The sequence below is a fragment of the Pinus tabuliformis genome, chromosome 5_2, assembly GCF_031772625.1.
Source record: "Pinus tabuliformis cultivar Carrire ecotype Pingquan chromosome 5_2, CPIR1, whole genome shotgun sequence".
In the NCBI taxonomy this organism is placed as follows: Eukaryota; Viridiplantae; Streptophyta; class Pinopsida; order Pinales; family Pinaceae; genus Pinus; species Pinus tabuliformis.
In genome coordinates, this window is record NC_142306.1 from 246652545 (window position 1) to 246674677 (window position 22133).

General features: G+C 32.1%; 1 protein-coding gene across 1 annotated transcript; it reads right to left on the minus strand.

Moving 5' to 3' along the window:
* Window positions 1-2520: 2520 nt before the first annotated feature.
* On the minus strand, window positions 2521-3294 carry LOC149158462 (carbon catabolite repressor protein 4 homolog 1-like). The gene has a single exon (XM_089433992.1). The coding sequence runs from the start codon at window positions 3292-3294 to the stop codon at window positions 2521-2523; it is 774 nt and encodes a 257-aa protein (XP_089290118.1).
* Window positions 3295-22133: the final 18839 nt, after the last annotated feature.

A 22133-nucleotide genomic window follows, 5' to 3' on the forward strand; every position in this document is an offset into this window, starting at 1 on the left:
TATAACTTTGTATCAATGCATAAAGGTAAACTAAAATGCCTACATATGAGTGGAGTGGAATGCTACCTAGGGATAGTCATTGCACACTTTCTAAGAAAAAAAGGAATCATTGCCTTAAAAATATAGGATTATAGAAAGTTCACTTAATTGTAGAAAGATACAATTTAATTTTAGTGATACATAATTTAGTTCTAGTGATAATATCCATTTAACTAAGAACATAATAGGAGAAATAAAAAAGAAAAAAATGCACAATTCTTTCTGTCTATCTAATTTTTATTAAAGAAAAAATAAACATAAATTACGACACAATTTTACCGTGACTATCAAACAACAACAAGGAACATTTCATTTAATAAGGTTCTTTATTTTTCTATCTCAAGTTATGGTCATAACCCTTGAGATGCATATTTCCTTTCATTGCAGGTTTTCATGCGGGGGTGTAACTAAGCATGGCTACAATTGGGATGTGATTGGAAGAATGATTAAAGAACGAAGTGCACGGTCCTTCACCTCCTCCTCATCAATAATCTCTAGTAAACACACTGCCTTCAACTTCGTGGCACTGTAGAACATGTAATCCAACATTCCATAAAAATTGCCTCGATGATTTCTAAAGAATGTAGTGAAACGTGGCTCCCCTGTTGACCATCAATTTTCTCCAACAAGTCTTCTATGGGAACATTACATCAGGGATAGGAAAGATAAGCGTTTTCTTAAGGTATTGAATGAGGAAACTATAGTTTAATAGATGCTCGTAATCCAAAATTTCCTCCGGTAAGGGATTCTCTCAAGTTATGGGAGTTCAATTTTTTCAAGCTTAATTGATTGGGGATAAAACATAAAAAAATAATGTTATTATAAAATAGTTGTAATGATTTAGATGTTTAAGTTGTTGCTTATTAAATTCATTATAAAATAATTTTAACCATTTAGATGTTTTTAAGTTGTTTCTTATTAAATTAGAACTTAATCCAGTTAATCCAACTACTTACAAACACATTAAGAAATAATTTTTTAATATGATCTAAAATCAAATTAATCTTTGTTAAGTTTAAAACATGGTTAAAAAAGAAAAAATTGAAATCATATTAACATAAACAAAAAAGGATACAATCACGAAATAAATGATTCTAATAACTTAAATGTCGAGGAGGGAAAGGGAAGCCAAGCCTCTCAAAACCACTGAGGAGTGCTAATATAGCTACTTACCAACAACACAACATAGAAATTCCTAAGGTGATTTGAAGCAATGTTTCAGTGTTTTCATTTAAAATTTAGGAGCAATGTTTTAGTGTTTTCATTTAAAATTTAGGAGCATGTTGCTTTTATGAGTTAGGAGTACGAAGGGAAAAATAAATTTGGAATTATATAGGATTATGAATAGTAAAATATTATAAAAATAAAGTTATAGAATTGATTTTGCTTTTTTATTATTCAAATATTCCAAAATTTGAGATTAACAAAATTATTTCAAAATTTGAAACTATATTATGAGAGATAAGGGGATAAGTTGTTTTACAAATTCTTTCCATTGTCAATTCACAAGAAGACAAACTAGACAAAGGCAACTGCATTTAGTCCGAGCTTTAGCATTTCTCACCTATCTATAGATTTAGGGCTTTCATTTATTTATTTTTACTCTTATTTTAGCAAAAATACCATTTTATACTGTAATGTTCTCATACTCTACACAATGATTTTAGATGATTATGTTTTATAAGACACCAGGCATAAGAGTGCATCACAATATTGTGCTCTTTATGTTAATGAAAATCGATAAATAAATTTCTAGCTTTAAACATTTTATTGAACCATTAACATATATTTCTTTCAAGGCATTGTATATACTCCACAGATAGAGGTGTTGGGTTTATAGGTCAGGTGATTTGAAATTGGTACTTGAATAAAGATGAGAGGATGATAAGGTAAACAAAAAAAACAAAAAAAAATCATTTTTTAATAAAATTGAGTTATTCTCATACATTTTCAACTATATAATTTAAACTTATTTATATGGTTAATAAAATATAGACATTTTTTTAAAGATTTAATTAATTATAATTTAAAAACATGAAAACAATTATATAGTTTAAACTTATTTATATTGTTAATAAAATAAATACACTTTTATTTTTCTTGAGTTCCATTAATTGTAATTCAAAAAACATGAAAATGATTGAAACGATAAAAGAAAAAAAAATACTAAAATATATCCAAATCAGCTTATTTTTTAAAATTGCAATTATCAAAACTATTGAAAAAATTCATATATATAGAATATATTTTTCAGTGAATCATAATGTTAGGATAACATGTTTTCAATAATCAAATTTCTAAATCAAAGGAGAATAATCACACTGTGAGAATAACATGATTTTAAATAATCACATCAATTAAAAATCAAAATTAATCGATGATTGATTCTATCTCATCTCAGCGATTTAAAAACAGAAATTACTCCACAATTTTACAACCACTAAGAACCAATAGCTAGGAACATTTCGCTTCCTCAGTGTTCTATTGGTATCGGTGGCTTTGGCCATAACTCTTCAGTTGCATATTTCCTTTTGCTGCTGGTTTCGATGTGGAGATATAACTAAACTCGACTGCAATTGGGATATGATTGGAAGAATGATTAACCGAAGGAAGTGCACCGTACTTCACCTCCTCCTCGTCAATTAACTCCAGTAACGACACCAACTTCAACTTCGTGGCATGGTAGAAAATGTAATCTAACGTTCCCTGAAATTTCCCTCGGCTATTCTCAATGAAGGTAGTGAAACGCGACTCCCCCGTTTTACCATCCATTTTCTTCAACGCGTCTTGTAGGGGAAGATTGCATCGGGAATAGTTAAAATAAGCATTTGCTAAAGGTATTCTATGACGAAACATGAGTTTAATGGATGGATCATAATTCGAAATTTCTTCATGTAAGGGATCCACATAGCCTTTCGTAAGAAGTGAGTGGGGAGCGCTTCCGGACAAAGAATTGAAGTCCCCACATAGTACAACAGGAATATCGTGGACAAACTTCTCCAAATCTTTGAGCAAGTAGTAGACCTGCCATAGCTTTACATCACTATTTTTAGGATTTGCATGGATGTGGGTATTGGTTATGCACAGACGTTCAATAGTTTTTTTTATGGAAAGGATGACATGCAGGGCAATGTTGTCTTTATATCTCAAATTAATCGAACACGAAGTTATCAAGTCAAATTGATTCAGTGTATAAAACGTTGCACAACCATCAACAGTTGGAATGTTGCCTTCTCTCTGCTTTCGCTTAAACATCCCTTCATATCCTAATTTGGCCAATTCTGGATGGAAAAAATCAGAAAATGGTTCTGTTGTACCTCCTCAAGGCAAATGATGTCAGGTTCGCACTCTAATATTTCCTTCAACAAGTTTTGTCTGCGATTTTTCCAACTGAGCGCGAATGGAGGACAGTTGGGGAACTACTCTGAAGTAGCATACATGTCTGCCAGAATGTTGTATGTCACAACTCTGAATGATGGACCCCTCAAACTTCTATCATACCTGTCGTTGGAAAGTTGAATCATTCGCCTAGGAACGGGGTGGGGAAATGGAATAACTGGCTCAGTAACGAAAAACCCGTTTCCTTCAATTTCTAGAAGTAATACCTTGCCTACGTCCTGCGTGTTGGGTTTATAAGACTCGGAGGCATACAACAACATATGAGTGTTGTTTGGAGAAATGCTTTCACCAACACTATGGACGCAATACCATCTCTACCTCCTTAAATCCTCATCATCATCGCTGAAATGACCGTCTACCACATCTTTTACAGACAGCGTTATATCAACAATAGGTTCTATGGAAACCCTTTTCAATTTCATTTTTGCCAATAACTGTAATTCCGCTTCGATAACAACAACTTCTCCAGCTTTAGTAGCGTTGTTACTCGTTTCAAACAAGCTTTCTTAGCCTTGCGACTTTGACTTCTTGTGAACTCAACTTTTTAATAACCCGTACCAGTCAACTTTTTTTTGGTTAAGATCGATGCTCTGCTCTATAAACGGAATATATGGATCCGTGCTTTTACTCGCTCCTCAATAAACAGAAGAGATGGATTAGTGCTCCATAAGCTTTTTTTATGTATAGCTTAAATATGTTGTACGTTAAACCAAAAAATCTATTGAACTTCGAGCTTGGTTAAAACGTCGGCATTTGGATAATTTAGGAAAGACTGAAATATTAAAAGAAAAACGTATTTTTGAAACGAAGTTTGCAGTCTTACCCGTATTTTGGCAACTAATTATATATGGCAAATTCTAATTGCTCTTCTTTGTTACCAACAATCCACAAAGATACTGCCAACTAGATTCATTAGCTTTGAATGCCCTCTATTTCAATTCTATTTGTGTAAATACAATTTGAGATATTTGTAACAAATCTTGATTGAACTAACATATATGTGTTGAGGCAGTTGGTAGGTACTTGAGTGTAGTAGGTGATAGTTGTAGAATTATGTTTAATGACTATGAGTTGACTATGGATTATGACATGATTGTTTGTAAAAGTTGAATTCAAATTCCTAGTTATGATTGTATTGATATTTGGAACATGTGTTTTGACATGTGTGAGCAGTTGCAGGAAACATGGTTGGTATTAGCGTGAGGAGGTAATAGTTAATGTGTTTATATAACTAACAGTTGGGTGACGTGATAGTATATAGTAAGACTTAGTTGCAACAGGGTAAAGGTAAAAGAAAAGAATCGGGTAAGAATTCGTTTGGCTATGTTTGGAAACCCTAATTCCTAATGAACGAGTGCTTTACATATAGGAAGTCTTGTTAACCTTGATTTTGTTTGATGTTATGTGGATACCTGCTAGATTCATGAACATGTAATTGATAGGTATATTAGCTAGTCTCTAGTTACAAATGGATTTGTCAAGATAATTGGAGTCCCTTGAGAGATGGAATGGATGTGTTCAGTCACAAGGTAACATGCTTGGCACAACAAGCTGAGGTATCTGGTGTATTTTTATGTTTGTGATTGCACTAAAAGTAATGTGTTAATGGTAGTATGATGTAGGGGATTGCATGGAAAAGAAAATTTCCATGAAATATTAAAGAAGATTGAGGTTGAGCTTGCCTTAGGAGCCATGGGGATTGAGTCATGGTGTTTGTTTTTAGTCTTGTGAATTTTGTATTTTATTGTTTTATCGCGGTTGATTTGCAATTTTGTTGTGTCTAGTGGATGATCATGCCACTGTTTTCGAATTTGTGTTGTTATTGGTTTTCTTCTTGTTTGTTTCTTGTCTTGCCTTTTATGTTTTGAGCCTTGGGAATTGTTTGGGTAAAGAGGAAACTTAATGGAGCTCAAGGAGAGATGTGTTGTAACCGAAAGGTAATGTAAGATTTAGATGAAGCTGGGTGCATGAGTAAGCACAACCGAAGGTAAGATCATGACAGTCGATTGGACTGGCTGGGTCCATTATGGTAAATGGATGTTGGAAGTATAGTCATGATAAAGGTAATGGGAAAAGGTAATGTAAATGGATTTCATACCTTATTATTTATAGGGGTGATTTCATCCTTAAATTTCATAATATGACGTGTTATACTTGTTTCTTACAAAATTTAAGCTCTACTTGATTTTTTTAATCATCTTTCAAAGAAGTTTCGACAGCAATAATAAGGAGGAGTGGAAAGTTCAATAGATTTTTTGGTTTTTCCATCCAGAATTGGCCAAATTAGGATATGAAGGGATGTTTAAGCGAAAGCCTTGGGAATTGTTTGGGTAAAGAGGAAACTTAATGGAGCTAGAGGAGAGATGTGTTGTACCCGAAAAGTAATGTAAGATTTAGATGAAGTTGGGTGCATGAGTAAGCACAATCGAAGGTAAGATCATGACAGTCGATTGGACTGGCTGGGTCCATTATGGTAAATGGATGTTGGAAGTATAGTCATGATAAAGGTAATGGGAAAAGGTAATGTAAATGGATTTCATACCTTATTATTTATAGGGGTGATTTCATCCTTAAATTTCATAATATGACGTGTTATACTTGTTGCTTACAAAATACTTGATTTTTTTAATCATATTACTATGCTCAATAATGGTGAATGTATGACCTAGGAATAACATAAAAACCTCAATGGAGCACATCACTAAAGAATGATCAATACACATTATTGAAGTATAGTACTAATGAAATATATTAAGAGAGGAAAAAACACATCATCCTTGCTACCACAAAACATCTAAAAGTTAGGTTAGTTAGAACATAAGCTAATACTGAACATCCCATTAGGGATCATAAAGCACAAGGAATTTTTTGTTTATAGGGAAGTATGTACTAATTTTACTGTGAGATATGATGAAGTGACCTGACCCCAATGGATAATGTTATTGTGGAATATTTCTTTGTAATCTAAACTAACTTCTAGGATAATAAAACATATTAAAATTTTAAGTGAATAATTGTCTGCATGAAAATTATGAAAATTTCATAAGCTTTGAGAACATACTTCCTAGGCCATACTAAGAATGCACGACTTTAATAAACATAGTGTTAAACATTGATCCTTAGTATTTGTGAGCAAAAAGTAGATATAAATTATGAAAATAAAAGTAACTCCTTATTAATTGAATACATTTCTAGTAACCCACCACATATTCTTGTACTAGCCATTTGTTCTACTTTATGGTGAGAAAATGAATTTGGGGATTCAAATTGTAGGCATATATTGGTAGCTGCTACCTAATATCATTATGCGAAAATCCTCTCATATAGTATATTAAACAGAAAATTCCCCATAGATGCAAAGCCCAAAATGGCTGATTAAATAACTAGCGTATAATCACAATACAAGATTACACCTTGTTAAAAAATCTTCTTCAAATGGAAATATATATATATATATATCTAGGTTCTTCTTATAGCTATTTTTTCTAATTTCTTTCATTTAATGGAATGAATAATACCACTAATGTGTAATTACAATATTGTAAATTCAAATCTTTATGAATTCTATCTTGATTTACATTGCTTACTAAAGGGTGACTAAGGTTTATAGTTGTCACTTATGAAAGTTTTTTTTTTTTTTACCTTTCATCCAATTTTCAGATGGTTGAAGAAGGAGTTAGCATAAAATTTTGCACTACCAATTGGTACTATAATTTGTATTTCATATCACTATTAAAATTGATGATTACAAAAATATTAAACATAACAAACTTCAAGGTTGAAGTGGAACCTGACATCATTCACTGACCCAGTTATTCCATTTCCCCACCCCGTTCCTAGGCGAATGATTCAACTTTCCAACGACAGGTATGATAGAAGTTTGAGGGGTCCATCATTCAGAGTTGTGACATACAACATTCTGGTAGACGTGTATGCTACTTCAGAGCAGTTCCCCAACTGTTCTCCATTCGCGCTCAGTTGGGAAAATCGCAGACAAAACTTGATGAAGGAAATATTAGAGTGCGAACCTGACATCATTTGCCTCCAGGAGGTACAACAAAACCATTTTTCTGATTTTTTCCATCCAGAATTGGCCAAATTAGGATATGAAGGGATGTTTAAGCGAAAGCAGAGAGAAGGCAACATTCCAACTGTTGATGGTTGTGCAACGTTTTATAAACTGAATCAATTTGACTTGATAACTTTGTTTTCGATTAATTTGAGATATAAAGAGAAGGCAACATTCCAACTGTTGATGGTTGTGCAACGTTTTATAAACTGAATCAATTTGACTTGATAACTTTGTGTTCGATTAATTTGAGATATAAAGACAACATTGCCCTGCATGTCATCCTTTCCATAAAAAAGACTAGTGAACGTCTGTGCATAACCAATAGCCACATCCATGCAAATCCTAAAAACAGTGATGTAAAGCTATGGCAGGTCTACTAATTGCTCAAAGATTTGGAGAAATTTGTCCACGATATTCCTGTTGTACTATGTGGGGACTTCAATTCTTTGTCCGGAAGCGCTCCCCACTCACTTCTTACGAAAGGCTATGTGGATCCCTTACATGAAGAAATTTCAGATTATGATCCATCCATTAAACTCATGTTTCGTCATAGAATACCTTTAGCAAATGCTTATTTTAACTATTCCCGATGCAATCTTCCCCTACAAGACGCGTTGAAGAAAATGGATGGTAAAACGGGGCAGCCGCGTAATAGCCGAGGGAAATTTCAGTGAACGTTAGATTACATTTTCTACCATGCCAGGAAGTTGAAGTTGGTGTCGTTACTGAAGTACAGTGCACTTCATTTGGTTAATCATTCTTCCAATCATATCCCAATTGCAGCCGATTTTAGTTATATCTCCACATCGAAACCAACAGCAAAAGGAAATATGCAACTGAAGAGTTATGGCCAAAGCCACCGATACCAATAGAAAACTGAGGAAGCGAAATGTTCCTAGCTATTGGTTCTTAGTGGCTGTAAAATTGTGGAGTAATTTCTGTTTTTAAATCGCTGAGATGAGATAGAATCAATCATCGATTAATTTTGATTTTTAATTGATGTGATTATTTAAAATCATGTTATTCTCACAGTGTGATTATTCTCCTTTATTTAGAAATTTGATTATTGAAAACATGTTATCCTAACATTATGATTCACTGAAAAATGTATTCTATATATATTAATTTTTTCAATAGTTTTGATAATTGCAATTTAAAAAGATAAGCTGATTTGGATCTATTTTAGTATTTTTTTTTCTTTTATCATTTCAATCATTTTCATTTTTTTGAATTACAATTAATGAAACTTCAAGAAAAATAAAAGTGTATTTATTTTATTAACAATATAAATAAGTTTAAACTATATAATTGTTTTTTAAATTATAATTAATTAAATCTTTAAAAAAATGTCTATATTTTATTAACCATATAAATAAATATAAATTATATAGTTGAAGTGTATGAGAATAACTCAATTCTATTAAAAAAGGATTTTTTGTTTTTGTTTTTTTGTTTACCTTATCATCCTCTCATCTTTATTCAAGTACCAATTTCAAATCACCTGACCTATAAACCCAGCACCTCTATCTCTGGAGTATAGACAATGCCTTGAAAGAAATATATGTTAATGGTTCAATAAAATGTTTAAAGCTAGAAATTTATTTATCGATTTTCATTAACATAAAGAACACAATATTATGATGCACTCTTATGCCTGGTGTCTTATAAAACATAATCATCTAAAATCATTGTGTAGAGTATGGGAACTTTACAGTATAAAATGGTATTTTTGCTAAAATAAAAGTAAAAAAAAATAAATGAAAGCCCTAAATCTATAGATAGGTGAGAAATGCTAAAGCTCGGACTAAATGCAGTTGTCTTTGTCTAGTTTCTCTTCTTGTGAGTTGACAATGGAAAGAATTTGTAAAACAATTTATCCCCTTATCTCTCATAATATAGTTTCAAATTTTGAAATAATTTTGATAATCTCAAATTTTGGAATATTTGAATAATAAAAAAGCAAAATCAATTCTATAACTTTATTTTTATAATATTTTACTATTCATAATCCTATATAATTCTAAATTTATTTTTCCCTTCGTACTCCTAACTCATAAAAGCAACATGCTCCTAAATTTTAAATGAAAACACTAAAACATTGCTCCTAAATTTTAAATGAAAACACTGAAACATTGCTTCAAATCACCTTAGGAATTTCTATGTTGTGTTGTATTAATATGATTTCAATTTTTTCTTTTTTAACCATGTTTAAAACTTAACAAAGATTAATTTGATTTTAGATATTATTAAAAAATTATTTCTTAATGTGTTTGTAAGTAGTTGGATTAACTGAATTAAGTTTTAATTTAATAAGAAACAACTTATAAACATCTAAATGGTTAAAATTGTTTTATAATGAATTTAATATGAAACAAATTAAACATCTAAATCATTAAAATTATTTTATAATAACATTATTTTTTGATATTTTATCCCCAATCAATTAAGCTTGAAAAAATTGAACTCCCATAACTTGAGAGAATCCCTTACCGGAGGAAATTTTGGATTATGAGCATCTATTAAACTATAGTTTCCTCATTCAATACCTTAAGAAAACGCTTATCTACTATAGTTTCCTCATTCAATAACTTAAGAAAACACCTATCTTTCCTATCCCTGATGTAATGTTCCCATAGAAGAGCTGTTGAAGAAAATTGATGGTCAATAGGGGAGCCACGTTTCACTACATTCTTCAGAAATCATCGAGGCAATTTTTAGGGAATGTTGGATTACATGTTCTACAGTGCCACCAAGTTGAAGGCAGTGTGTTTACTAGAGATTATTGATGAGGAGGAGGTGAAGGACCGTGCACTTCGTTCGTTATCATTCTTCCAATCACATCCCAATTGTAGCCATGTTTAGTTACACCCCCGCATGAAAACCTGCAATGAAAGGAAATATGCATCTCAAGGGTTATGACCATAACTTGAGATAGAAAAATAAAGAACCTTATTAAATGAAATGTTCCTTGTTGTTGTTTGATAGTCACGGTAAAATTGTGTCGTAATTTATGTAAATTTTTTCTTTCCTAAAAATTAGATAGACAGAAAGAATTGTGCATTTTTTTCTTTTTTATTTCTCCTATTATGTTCTTAGTTAAATGGATATTATCTCTAGAACTAAATTATGTATCACTAAAATTAAATTGTATCTTTCTACAATTAAGTGAACTTTCTATAATCCTATATTTTTAAGACAATGATTCCTTTTTTTCTTAGAAAGTGTGCAATGACTCTCCCTAGGTAGCATTCCACTCCACTCATATGTAGGCATTTTAGTTTACCTTTATGCATTGATACAAAGTTTTATATATATATATATATATAATTGTGCTAAACCACAATGTTGATATCATTATGATCTATAAGCATTGGACCAGGTGTGGTCATTTTCACGGTAGTTGTGTGGGATGTGAAGTCGGCTAGAGGGGAGATTTGGTTAGTGGAAAAATTAATTCTTGTTGGTTATGAGCATCTTATCTCCATTGTGTGCGTTCTCATTGTCATGGTAGTTGTGTGGGATGTGAAATTGGCTAGAGGGGAGATTTGGTGAGTAGAAGAATTAATTGTTGTTCGTTATGAGCATATTATCTCCATTGTGTGTGTGGTCATTGTCATTGTCATGGTAGTTGTGTGGGATGTTAGAATGGCTAGAGGGAAGATTTGCTTAGTGGGAAAATTAATTCTTGTTGGTTTTGAGCTTCTTATCTCCATCGTGTGCTTCGTGATAGACTTAGTTTCATAAACTACATAAGTAAATATGTTGGAATGATTTTTTTTCTCTAAATCTCCCTAAGAATAAAGTTTATGTACCCATTCCTAAGTGCTTAATTGTAAATACAGGGCCTTTTTTTTAAAGAAAATGTGCAAAGTGAAGTGAAAAAAATATATGAATAAATAATATAAGGAAAAAAAGCACATATATATAAATATACATAGAAATAATTGAATGTTGTAAATAATTATTAATATATACATCTGTGAAACAATAAACAAAGTAGAATATTGTAAGACTCTTACATGAGTTATAGCCAAATATTGGGAACCACCTAAATTTGAAAAGAAGCATTACCCCTATTTACCATTACAGGGTTTCAAGATACCTTTCATATTGACAAAATGTTCTCTTTCTTGTATATAAGGTAATGTTTCAGGATAATAACAAAAGTAAGAAATTCTAATCAGCCACTCCAGGGGCTTGATAAACTGAATTGCATCTCAACATTGAAAAATTGTTGTTTTCTTGAAATTATATAATAGAGGATACAATGTACAAAATACCAGGGAAGTTATAAATGATGTAGGCTTGACAATTTCTTATGGAATGGTGCACTCAAGCCATGACCTTTAACAACATATAGGTTAGGTGTGTAATATATGGCAAACAAAACCATTTACTTTCATTACAAAAAAAACTATACGGTTTGTTTTCAAGGAAATATGTAACAACCCTGGTTAAAATTCCATGTAAAAATATATAAGTACGACAGGTGATGGGACATGCATTCTAAGTTGTAAAAATATATTAAAGAGGAAAAAATGTATTTTGGTGCATTTATTTATGAAACTAATGGAAATTAGGAGAAAAAGGAGGTGAAAGGTCACGAGTTGTATGTGAGGAGGAAAATGAAGGAAAATAATGGAAATTAGGAGAAAAAGGAGGTGAAAGGTCACACGTTGCATGTGAGGAGGAAAATAATGGAAAATAGGAGAAAAAGTAGCTGAAAGGTCACAGGTTGCATGTGAGGAGGAAAATGAAGGAAAATAATGGAAATTAGGAGAAAAGTGAGATGAAAGGTCACAGGTTGCATGAGAGGAGGAAAATGAATGAAAATAATGGAAAATGAAGAAAATAGAGGCCTTATACATAAAAAGGCTTCTAAGGATCAGTTAGAAAGTATCGCCTAAGCTAACTACTCAAGAGGTAGGTCCCAAGAAAAGTAGCTAAAGGTAAGGCACCAAAGATGCTGACTAGCATTCGGTCACGGAGAACATGTCAAAAACACCCCCTCTTCTCTTGGGAATGGTGGACGAGAGAGACAACCAACCCTTTCGATTCAGTGCCCGACCAGAACCATCTGTTTAGGCTATCCTTAGTGTGTCTGCTGGTTAGATTGCTTTGGCAGTTTTGGATCTATCTCATACTCTTGGAAGCTTAGAGTTTTCTTGGAGCACTCTCGGAGGGTGTGGCATACTTGGATTCTTGGAGCAAGAAGGAAAAGGAGGAGTGGAAAGTGCAATAAGGCATCGACATCAACAACTACATCAGATTTTCTTGGATGTACCAAGTTTCATGTATGATTTCTTCACTAGTTTTGGGCATGCATGGCTTATGCATGTGGTTTCTTGATTGTCATTTGTCACTAGCATGGAGGATTTCCTGGATTGAAAGTGGATTGCCTAGCCTTGTAATTTTCTGGATGGTGATTTTCGATATACTTTCATTGTTTTGATTCTTTTGGTTCTCATGTTTGCTTAGCTTGGGTTGAGTTATTAGTCCTATAAGCCTTGGTTGAACAAATGATGTGGAAGCACTGTAACAACTTCAGTTGAGTTACTAGTCCTAGAAGCCCTGGTTGGAAAAATGCTACGGAAGCACTTGGTGGCTTGAGTTACTAGTCCTAGAATTCTTGGTTGGACAAACACTTTGGAGGCCCTCTATAAGTTGTGGGTTGAGTTAATAGTTTTGGAAGACTTGGTTGGAAAAATGCTCCCGAAGCCCTGGAAGGCTTGGATGGAGACCAATCTGATGATGGTTTTTTTTGGTGATGTCTTATTAGGGTCGTATAATTTTTACAGGATCATTTGATTATAGCTGATCATTATTATGTTTGAAATGTTGTAAATAATATTCCATGTTGTAAATTATTTCCAAAAAAATGTCAAAACCTTAAGAAAAATAAAGAAATATTCTTGCAAGTCAAAATGCATCATTAGATCATAATTAAGCATGATTAGATTAAATTAATCACATCATTTAAATGTGATTAAACGAATTTTAATACGGCATTAGTACTATGGCTTTTGTTTTAGTGTAGAGTTGAAAACGACAAATGGAGATTTTACGTATGTGGTTAAATAACTCACATATTACTAGCTTCCAATCACATCACCTTTTTCATCGGATGGATCCATCGTATTTTCAGACCCCTCCTCCTATTATGATTCACTTTAACAGTGTGGGGGGGGGGGGGTTCAAAAACTAGTTTCCCCGCCACAATGTGTCCTCCCCTCATGATTTCGGACACCCCCGTTTAATACCACAAACAGCTTCAACCCCCCTCCGAAAGCGGTTTCCACCGTTCCTGCCGTAACCTGCCTTCCCGCTAATGTCACCCTTCACTTCCACTAAATCTCCATTCCCTTTCTGCCATGTACCCATTCTGCATATCACCTCCCACAAATATTTAACGTCGTTGTCACTCTCGCACCACTCACTGCCTGCCACTTGCACTATTTTCCCCACTCACCTCCACGTCAATTCTCCACATCACCCTTGCGGACTCCAGTTCATCTCCACCAACCATGTGCCTCCACATCATCCCCCACCTCCATGTCACATGTTTGTTTCATGGTCAGTTAAATTATGTTTTCTCCTATAAAGAACAATAATTTGAAACATGGTTTAGAAACCACTGAGAATGAACTTTAAAAAATTAAAAGACGTTTCTTATGATAAGATCCACGTTCACAAAAACCTCTCTCATGTTTCTAAAATATGTTAAAGTTTTGGAAATTCGGATGAATCTTTGCGAGCATATTTTCTTGGGTTTTCCTGTTTTTAGCCAGTGTTTCCAAATGCAGTTTTCGAGCAGGTGGAAATGAATTTTAAAAAACGGAAAGTGGTTTTTCTTCCAACATCATCATTAAAAAAAATCTCTCTCAATTTTTAACATATCTTATGGTTTGGAATATACAAACGGATTACAGTACCCCATTGTTCAAAATTTCGGGAGGAAAAATCTCAAAGACAGTCAGTCACTTGGATGCCACCTCATCAAATAAGAGTTTTTATCAAATTCTAATTGCTCTTCTTTGTTACCAACAATCCACAAAGATACTGCCAACTAGATTCATTAGCTTTGAATGCCCTCTATTTCAATTCTATTTGTGTAAATACAGTTTGAGATATGTGTTGAGGCAGTTGGTAGGTACTTGAGTGTAGTAGGTGATAGTTGTAGAATTATGTTTAATGAATATGAGTTGACTATGGATTATGACATGATTGTTTGTAAAAGTTGAATTCAAATTCCTAGTTATGATTGTATTGATATTTGGAACATGTGTTTTGACATGTGTGAGCAGTTGCAGGAAACATGGTTGGTATTAGCGTGAGGAGGTAATAGTTAATGTGTTTATATAACTAACAGTTGGGTGACGTGACAGTATATAGTAAGACTCAGTTGCAACAGGGTAAAGGTAAAAGAAAAGAATCGGGTAAGAATTCGTTTGGCTATGTTTGGAAACCCTAATTCCTAATGAACGAGTGCTTTACATATAGGAAGTCTTGTTAACCTTGATTTTGTTTGATGTTATGTGGATACCTGCTAGATTCATGAACATGTAATTGATAGGTATATTAGCTAGTCTCTAGTTACAAATGGATTTGTCAAGATAATTGGAGTCCCTTGAGAGATGGAATGGATGTGTTCAGTCAAAAGGTAACATGCTTGGCACAACAAGCTGAGGTATCTGGTGTATTTTTATGTTTGTGATTGCACTAAAAGTAATGTGTTAATGGCAGTATGATGTAGGGGATTGCATGGAAAAGAAAATTTCCATGAAATATTAAAGAAGATTGAGGTTGAGCTTGCCTTAGGAGCCATGGGGATTGAGTCATGGTGTTTGTTTTTAGTCTTGTGAATTTTGTATTTTATTGTTTTATCGCGGTTGATTTGCAATTTTGTTGTGTCTAGTGGATGATCATGCCACTTTTTTCGAATTCGTGTTGTTATTGGTTTTCTTCTTGTTTGTTTCTTGTCTTGCCTTTTATGTTTTGAGCCTTGGGAATTGTTTGGGTAAAGAGGAAACTTAATGGAGCTCGAGGAGAGATGTGTTGTAACCGAAAGGTAATGTAAGATTTAGATGAAGCTGGGTGCATGAGTAAGCACAACCGAAGGTAAGATCATGACAGTCGATTGGACTGGCTGGGTCCATTATGGTAAATGGATGTTGGAAGTATAGTCATGATAAAGGTAATGGGAAAAGGTAATGTAAATGGATTTCATACCTTATTATTTATAGGGGTGATTTCATCCTTAAATTTCATAATATGACGTCTTATACTTGTTGCTTACAGAATTTAAGCTCTACTTGATTTTTTTAATCATATTACTATCCTCAATAATGGTGAATGTATGACCTAGGAATAACATAAAAACCTCAATGGAGCACATCACTAAAGAATGATCAATACACATTATTGAAGTATAGTACTAATGAAATATATTAAGAGAGGAAAAAAACACATCATCTCCTTGCTACCACAAAACATATAAAAGTTAGGTTAGCTAGAACATAAGCTAATACTGAACATCCCATTAGGGATCATAAAGCACAAGGAATTTTTTGTTTCTAGGGAAGTATGTACTAATTTTACTGTGAGCTATGATGAAGTGACTTGACCCCAATGGATAATATTATTGTGGAATATTTCTTTGTAATCTAAACTAACTTCTAGGATAATAAAACATATTAAAATTTTAAGTGAATAATTGTTTGCATGAAAATTATGAAAATTTCATAAGCTTTGAGAACATACTTCCTAGGCCATACTAAGAATGCACGAGTTTAATAAACATAGTGTTAAACATTGATCCTTAGTGTTTGTGAGCAAAAAGTAGATATAAATTACGAAAATAAAAGTAACTCCTTATTAATTGAATACTTTTCTAGTAACCCACCACATATTCTTGTACTAGCCATTTCTTCTACTTTATGGTGAGAAAATGAATTTGGGGATTCAAATTGTAGGCATATATTGGTAGCTGCTACCTAATATCATTATGCGAAAATCCTCTCATATAGTATATTAAACAAAAAATTCCCCATAGATGCTTCCATTTTCTAGTTTTATGACCAACAAGTCAAACTTAAGATAGGAGGCATAAAGTCCATGAACTCGGATTTAGTTTACTTTCGAAAATATATTTACCATTTGTATTTTCAAGAAGCAACAATCATTCATATATTGAAGAATAATCAATGGACAACAATCATTCATATATTGAAGAATAATCAATGGACAACAATCATTCATATATTGAAGAATAATCAATGGACTAGGGAGTTTAGTGTTTTGAAAGAAAGATTTTGTTATACCTTGATGATTTTATCTTTGAACTTTTGAATATAAATTGCATTAATTATTTTTAATGAGATTCAGTCTATTGTTATTTTTAATAATATCACTGCTCCTTAGTGTTAGAATAAGAATGTTAATTGTCTTTGCTGTATTGACTTCACTTATTAGCTTCATGTTTGTACAAACACAAACTTTAGAGGGTCAAAGCTATTTGTGCAACATGTAATGTATTGTCCTTTGGTCGATCTCATTCACATCAAGGGAAACTATGTTGTATAATGACCTCACTTTATATCAAAAATACAAAAAATACTTAGGAACTTTAGAAAAGAAAAAGTAAACATACTCTAATTTTGTAGAAAAATAAATGGCAAACAGTAAACCTACCTTATTTACAGAAAATAATAGAAAGTAGATGTACTTTATTCGAAGAAAAAAGTAAAGAACAACAAATAACCCTATTCTAATTGTAGGAAAGGAAAAGAAACAAGTCACGCTAGTTTAATTGCATGAAAGTAAACAAAATCATTTCCATAAACTTGAACAAAATAAAGTTGGTTCCATCAATTGCCATATATAATTAGTTGCCAAAATACGGGTAAGACTGCAAACTTCGTTTCAAAAATACGTTTTTCTTTTAATATTTCAGTCTTTCCTAAATTATCCAAATGCCGACGTTTTAACCAAGCTCGAAGTTCAATAGATTTTTTGGTTTGCCTTCTCTCTGCTTTCGCTTAAACATCCCTTCATATCCTAATTTGGCCAATTCTGGATGGAAAAGATGAGAAAAATGGCTCTGTTGTACCTCCTGGAGGCAAATGATGTCAGGTTCGCACTCTAATATTTCCTTCAACAAGTTTTGTCTGTGATTTTCCCAACTGAGCGCGAATGGAGGACAGTTGGGGAACTGCTCTGAAGTAGCATACACGTCTGCTAGAATGTTGTATGTCAGAACTCTGAATGATGGACCCCTCAAACTTCTATCATACCTGTCGTTGGAAAGTTGAATCATTCGCCTAGGAACGGGGTGGGGAAATGGAATAACTGGCTCAGTAACGAAAAGCCCCCTTCCTTCAATTTCTAGAAGTAATACCTTGCTTACGTCCTGCGTGTTGGGTTTATAAGACTCGGAGGCAGACAACAACATATGAGTGTTGTTTGGAGAAATGCTTTCACCAACACTATGGACGCAATACCATCTCTGCCTCCTTAAATCCTCATCATCATCGCTGAAATGACCGTCTTTTACACACAGCGTTATATCAACAATAGGTTCTATGGAAACCCTTTTCAATTTCATTTTTGCCAGTAACTGTAATTCCGCTTCGATAACAACAACTTCTCCTCCTATGTTCTACCAGCTTTAGTAGCGTTGTTACCCCTTTCAAACAAGCTTTCTTACCCTTGCGACTTTGACTTCTTGTGAACTCAACTTTTTAATAACCCGTACCAGTCAAATTTTTTTTGGTTAAGATCGATGCTCTGCTCTATAAACGGAATATATGGATCCGTGCTTTTACCCGCTCCTCAATAAACAGAAGAGATGGATTAGTGCTCCATAAGCTTTTTTTATGTATAACTTAAATATGTTGTACGTTAAACCAAAAAAACTATTGAACTTCGAGCTTGGTTAAAACGTCGGCATTTGGATAATTTAGGAAAGACTGAAATATTAAAAAAAAAAACGTATTTTTGAAACGAAGTTTGAAATCTTACCCGTATTTTGGCAACTAATTATATATGGCAATTGATGGAACCAACTTTATTTTGTTCAAGTTTATGGAAATGATTTTGTTTACTTTCATGCAATTAAACTAGCGTTACTTGTTTCTTTTCCTTTTCCTACAATTAGAATAGGGTTATTTGTTGTTCTTTACTTTTTTCTTCGAATAAAGTACATCTACTTTCTATTATTTTCTGTAAATAAGGTAGGTTTACTGTTTGCCATTTATTTTTCTGCAAAATTAGAGTATGTTTACTTTTTTTTTTTCTAAAGTTCCTAAGTATTTTTTGTATTTTTGATATAAAGTGAGGTCATTGTACAACATAGTTTCCCTTGAGGTGCATGAGATCCACCAAAGGACAATACATTACATGTTGCACAAATAGCTTTGACCCTCTAATGTTTGTGTTTGTACAAACATGAAGCTAATAAGTGAAGTCAATACAGCAAAGACAATTAACATTCTTATTCTAACACTAAGGAGCAGTGATATTATTAAAAATAACAATAGACTGAATCTCATTAAAAATAACTAATGCAATTTATATTCAAAAGTTCAAAGATAAAATCATCAAGGTATAACAAAATCTTTCTTTCAAAACACTAAACACCCTCGTCCATTGATTATTCTTCAATATATGAATGATTGTTGTCCATTGATTATTCTTCAATATATGAATGATTGTTGCTTCTTGAAAATACAAATGGTAAATATATTTTCGAAAGTAAACTAAATCTGAGATCATGGACTTTATGCCTCCTATCATAAGTTTGACTTGTTGGTCATAAAACTAGAAAATGGAAGCATCATGCAATATTTGTTGATGATGGAACAAAAAATAATACTGCATTTTTTGTTGTAGAAAAACATAATATTTCTTTGTGGTAAGTTTGACTTGTTGGTCATAAAACTATATTGACTTGTTGGTCATAAAACTAGAAAACGGAAGCATCATGCAATATTTGTTGATGATGGAACAAAAAATAATACTCCTTTTTTTGTTGTAGAAAAACATAATATTTCTTTGTGGTAAGTTTGACTTCTCGGTCATAAAACTATAAAATGGAAGCATCATGCAATATTTGTTGATGATGGAACAAAAGATAATACTACTTTTTTGTTGTTGTAGAAAAAAGTAATATTTCTTTCACGATGGATGGAATGCCGATTACATTCATATTCATTACGCAAACCTACCTTTGAACATTAAATTTTTGAACTAGATATGTGAGGTAAAAGATTCACAAATGCCACGTAAAAGATTCACAAAAAAATGAGGTTGGTTCTTTGGAAACTATGATATTTTTGGAATAAAATTGCCATTAAATTACTTAATCCAGGTGGTAATGGAGGTGGTTTTGTATATATAATGAAAACATAATTAACAATTGAAAATGGTTTAACTTTTCTTGATGTATTTAGGCTTTGAAAACTTCACATTCATTCAATGTCTAGTGCATTTATTGAATTGAGTGGCGTGGAATAGTTTCTTTGTGATAACCATGTTGGATTTTTACAGATGTAATGGAGGTGATTTTGTATTTCTAATTAACAATTGAAAATGGTTTAACTTTTCTTGATGTATTTAGGTTTTGAAAACTTCAAACTGATTCAATTTCTCATCCATTTATTGAGTTAGGTGCAATGGAATAATTTCTTAGTGATAACCATGTTGGACTTTTGATGTAATGGAGGTGATTGTGTATTTCTAATGAAAACACAATTAACAATTGAAAATCGTTTAACTTTTCTTGATGTAGTTAGGTTTTGGAAACTTCAAATTGATTCAATGTCTAGTGCATTTATTGAGTTAAGGGGGGTGGAATAATTTCTTAGTGATAACCATGTTGGACTTTTGCATTTGATCCAGCTATTACTTGATTTGACACAATTCTTGAATTCCAGAAGTAATAAAGGAAATTGGCTTTAAAACAAATTATATTACTATTTTTTGGATTAATAAAGCAATATCCGGAGTTAATAAGGGTTTTACCGAATACCTCACTTTATTTAATGGAAATAGTCACAAGTATATATTTAAACCCCTATATAATAGGCAACCCTTGGCTTCAAATTATCTGTACTTCATTCAAAATTTATTATTAGATTCTTAAAAAGTGAATTTTAACAATAACGCTTTTGGTGTCATAAGTAATTTTAGTCAAAAATCTTGCTCAATTTATGTTTAAGGTTATTGACAATTTTTGGGTTTCCCAATTTGATGAGCATATGTCATTCTTTGTTAAATGCGCCTAATATGTCATAATAGATGAGGAATTATTTTATTTACATTTAAACATCTAATTCCCAAACAACAACATTTTTCTATCTAATTATTGTCTTTGCACTGAGAAGAGAGAGGTGTTGTTATTGTCTTTGGATTTAGAAGAGAGAGGTGTTGTTTTAGCTTAGGATGAAAGAGATATGCCACCTGCATCAAAGTTCACTTCCAAAGTCTAATGTACAAAAAAGCAATAATAATAAAGAATAAATTGTAATTTTTTGTAATTTTAATTTATGGTAAAAATAATAATAATAATAATAAAGAATAAAACGTAACTTTTTGTAATTTTAATTTATGGTAACTGCATGTTTATTATTGCTGCCGAAACTTCTTTGAAATAATTTATAATGGAAATTTAAAAATTCCACTTCAACCTTGAAGTTTGTTATGTTTAATATTTTTGCAATCATCAATTTTAATAGTGATATGAAATACAAATTATAGTACCAATTGGTAGTGCAAAATTTTATGCTAACTCCTTCTTCAACCATCTGAAAATTGGATGAAAGGTAAAAAAAAAAAAAATCTTTCATAAGTGACAACTATAAACCTTAGTCACCCTTTAGTAAGCAATGTAAATCAAGATAGAATTCATAAAGATTTGAATTTACAATATTGTAATTACACATTAGTGGTATTATTCAATCCATTCAATGAAAAAAATTAGAAAAAATAGCTATAAGAAGAACCTAGATATATATATATATATATATATCTATATATATATATATATATATAGATATATATATATATATCTATATTTATATCTATATTTCCATTGGAAGAAGATATTTTAACAAGGTGTAGTCTTGTATTGTGATTATACGCTAGTTATTTAATCAGCCATTTTGGGCTTTGCATCTATGGCGAATTTTCTGTTTAATATACTATATGAGAGGATTTTCGCATAATGATATTAAGTAGCAGCTACCAATATATGCCTACAATTTGAATCCCCAAATTCATTTTCTCACCATAAAGTAGAACAAATGGCTAGTACAAGAATATGTGGTGGGTTACTAGAAATGTATTCAATTAATAAGGAGTTACTTTTATTTTCATAATTTATATCTACTTTTTGCTCACAAATACTAAGGATCAATGTTTAACACTATGTTTATTAAACTTGTGCATTCTTAGTATGGCCTAGGAAGTATGTTCTCAAAGCTTCTGAAATTTTTATAATTTTCATGCAAACAATTATTCACTTAAAATTTTAATATGTTTTATCATCCTAGAAGTTAGTTTAGATTAAAAAGAAATATTCCACAATAACATTATCCATTGGGGTCAGGTCACTTCATCATATCTC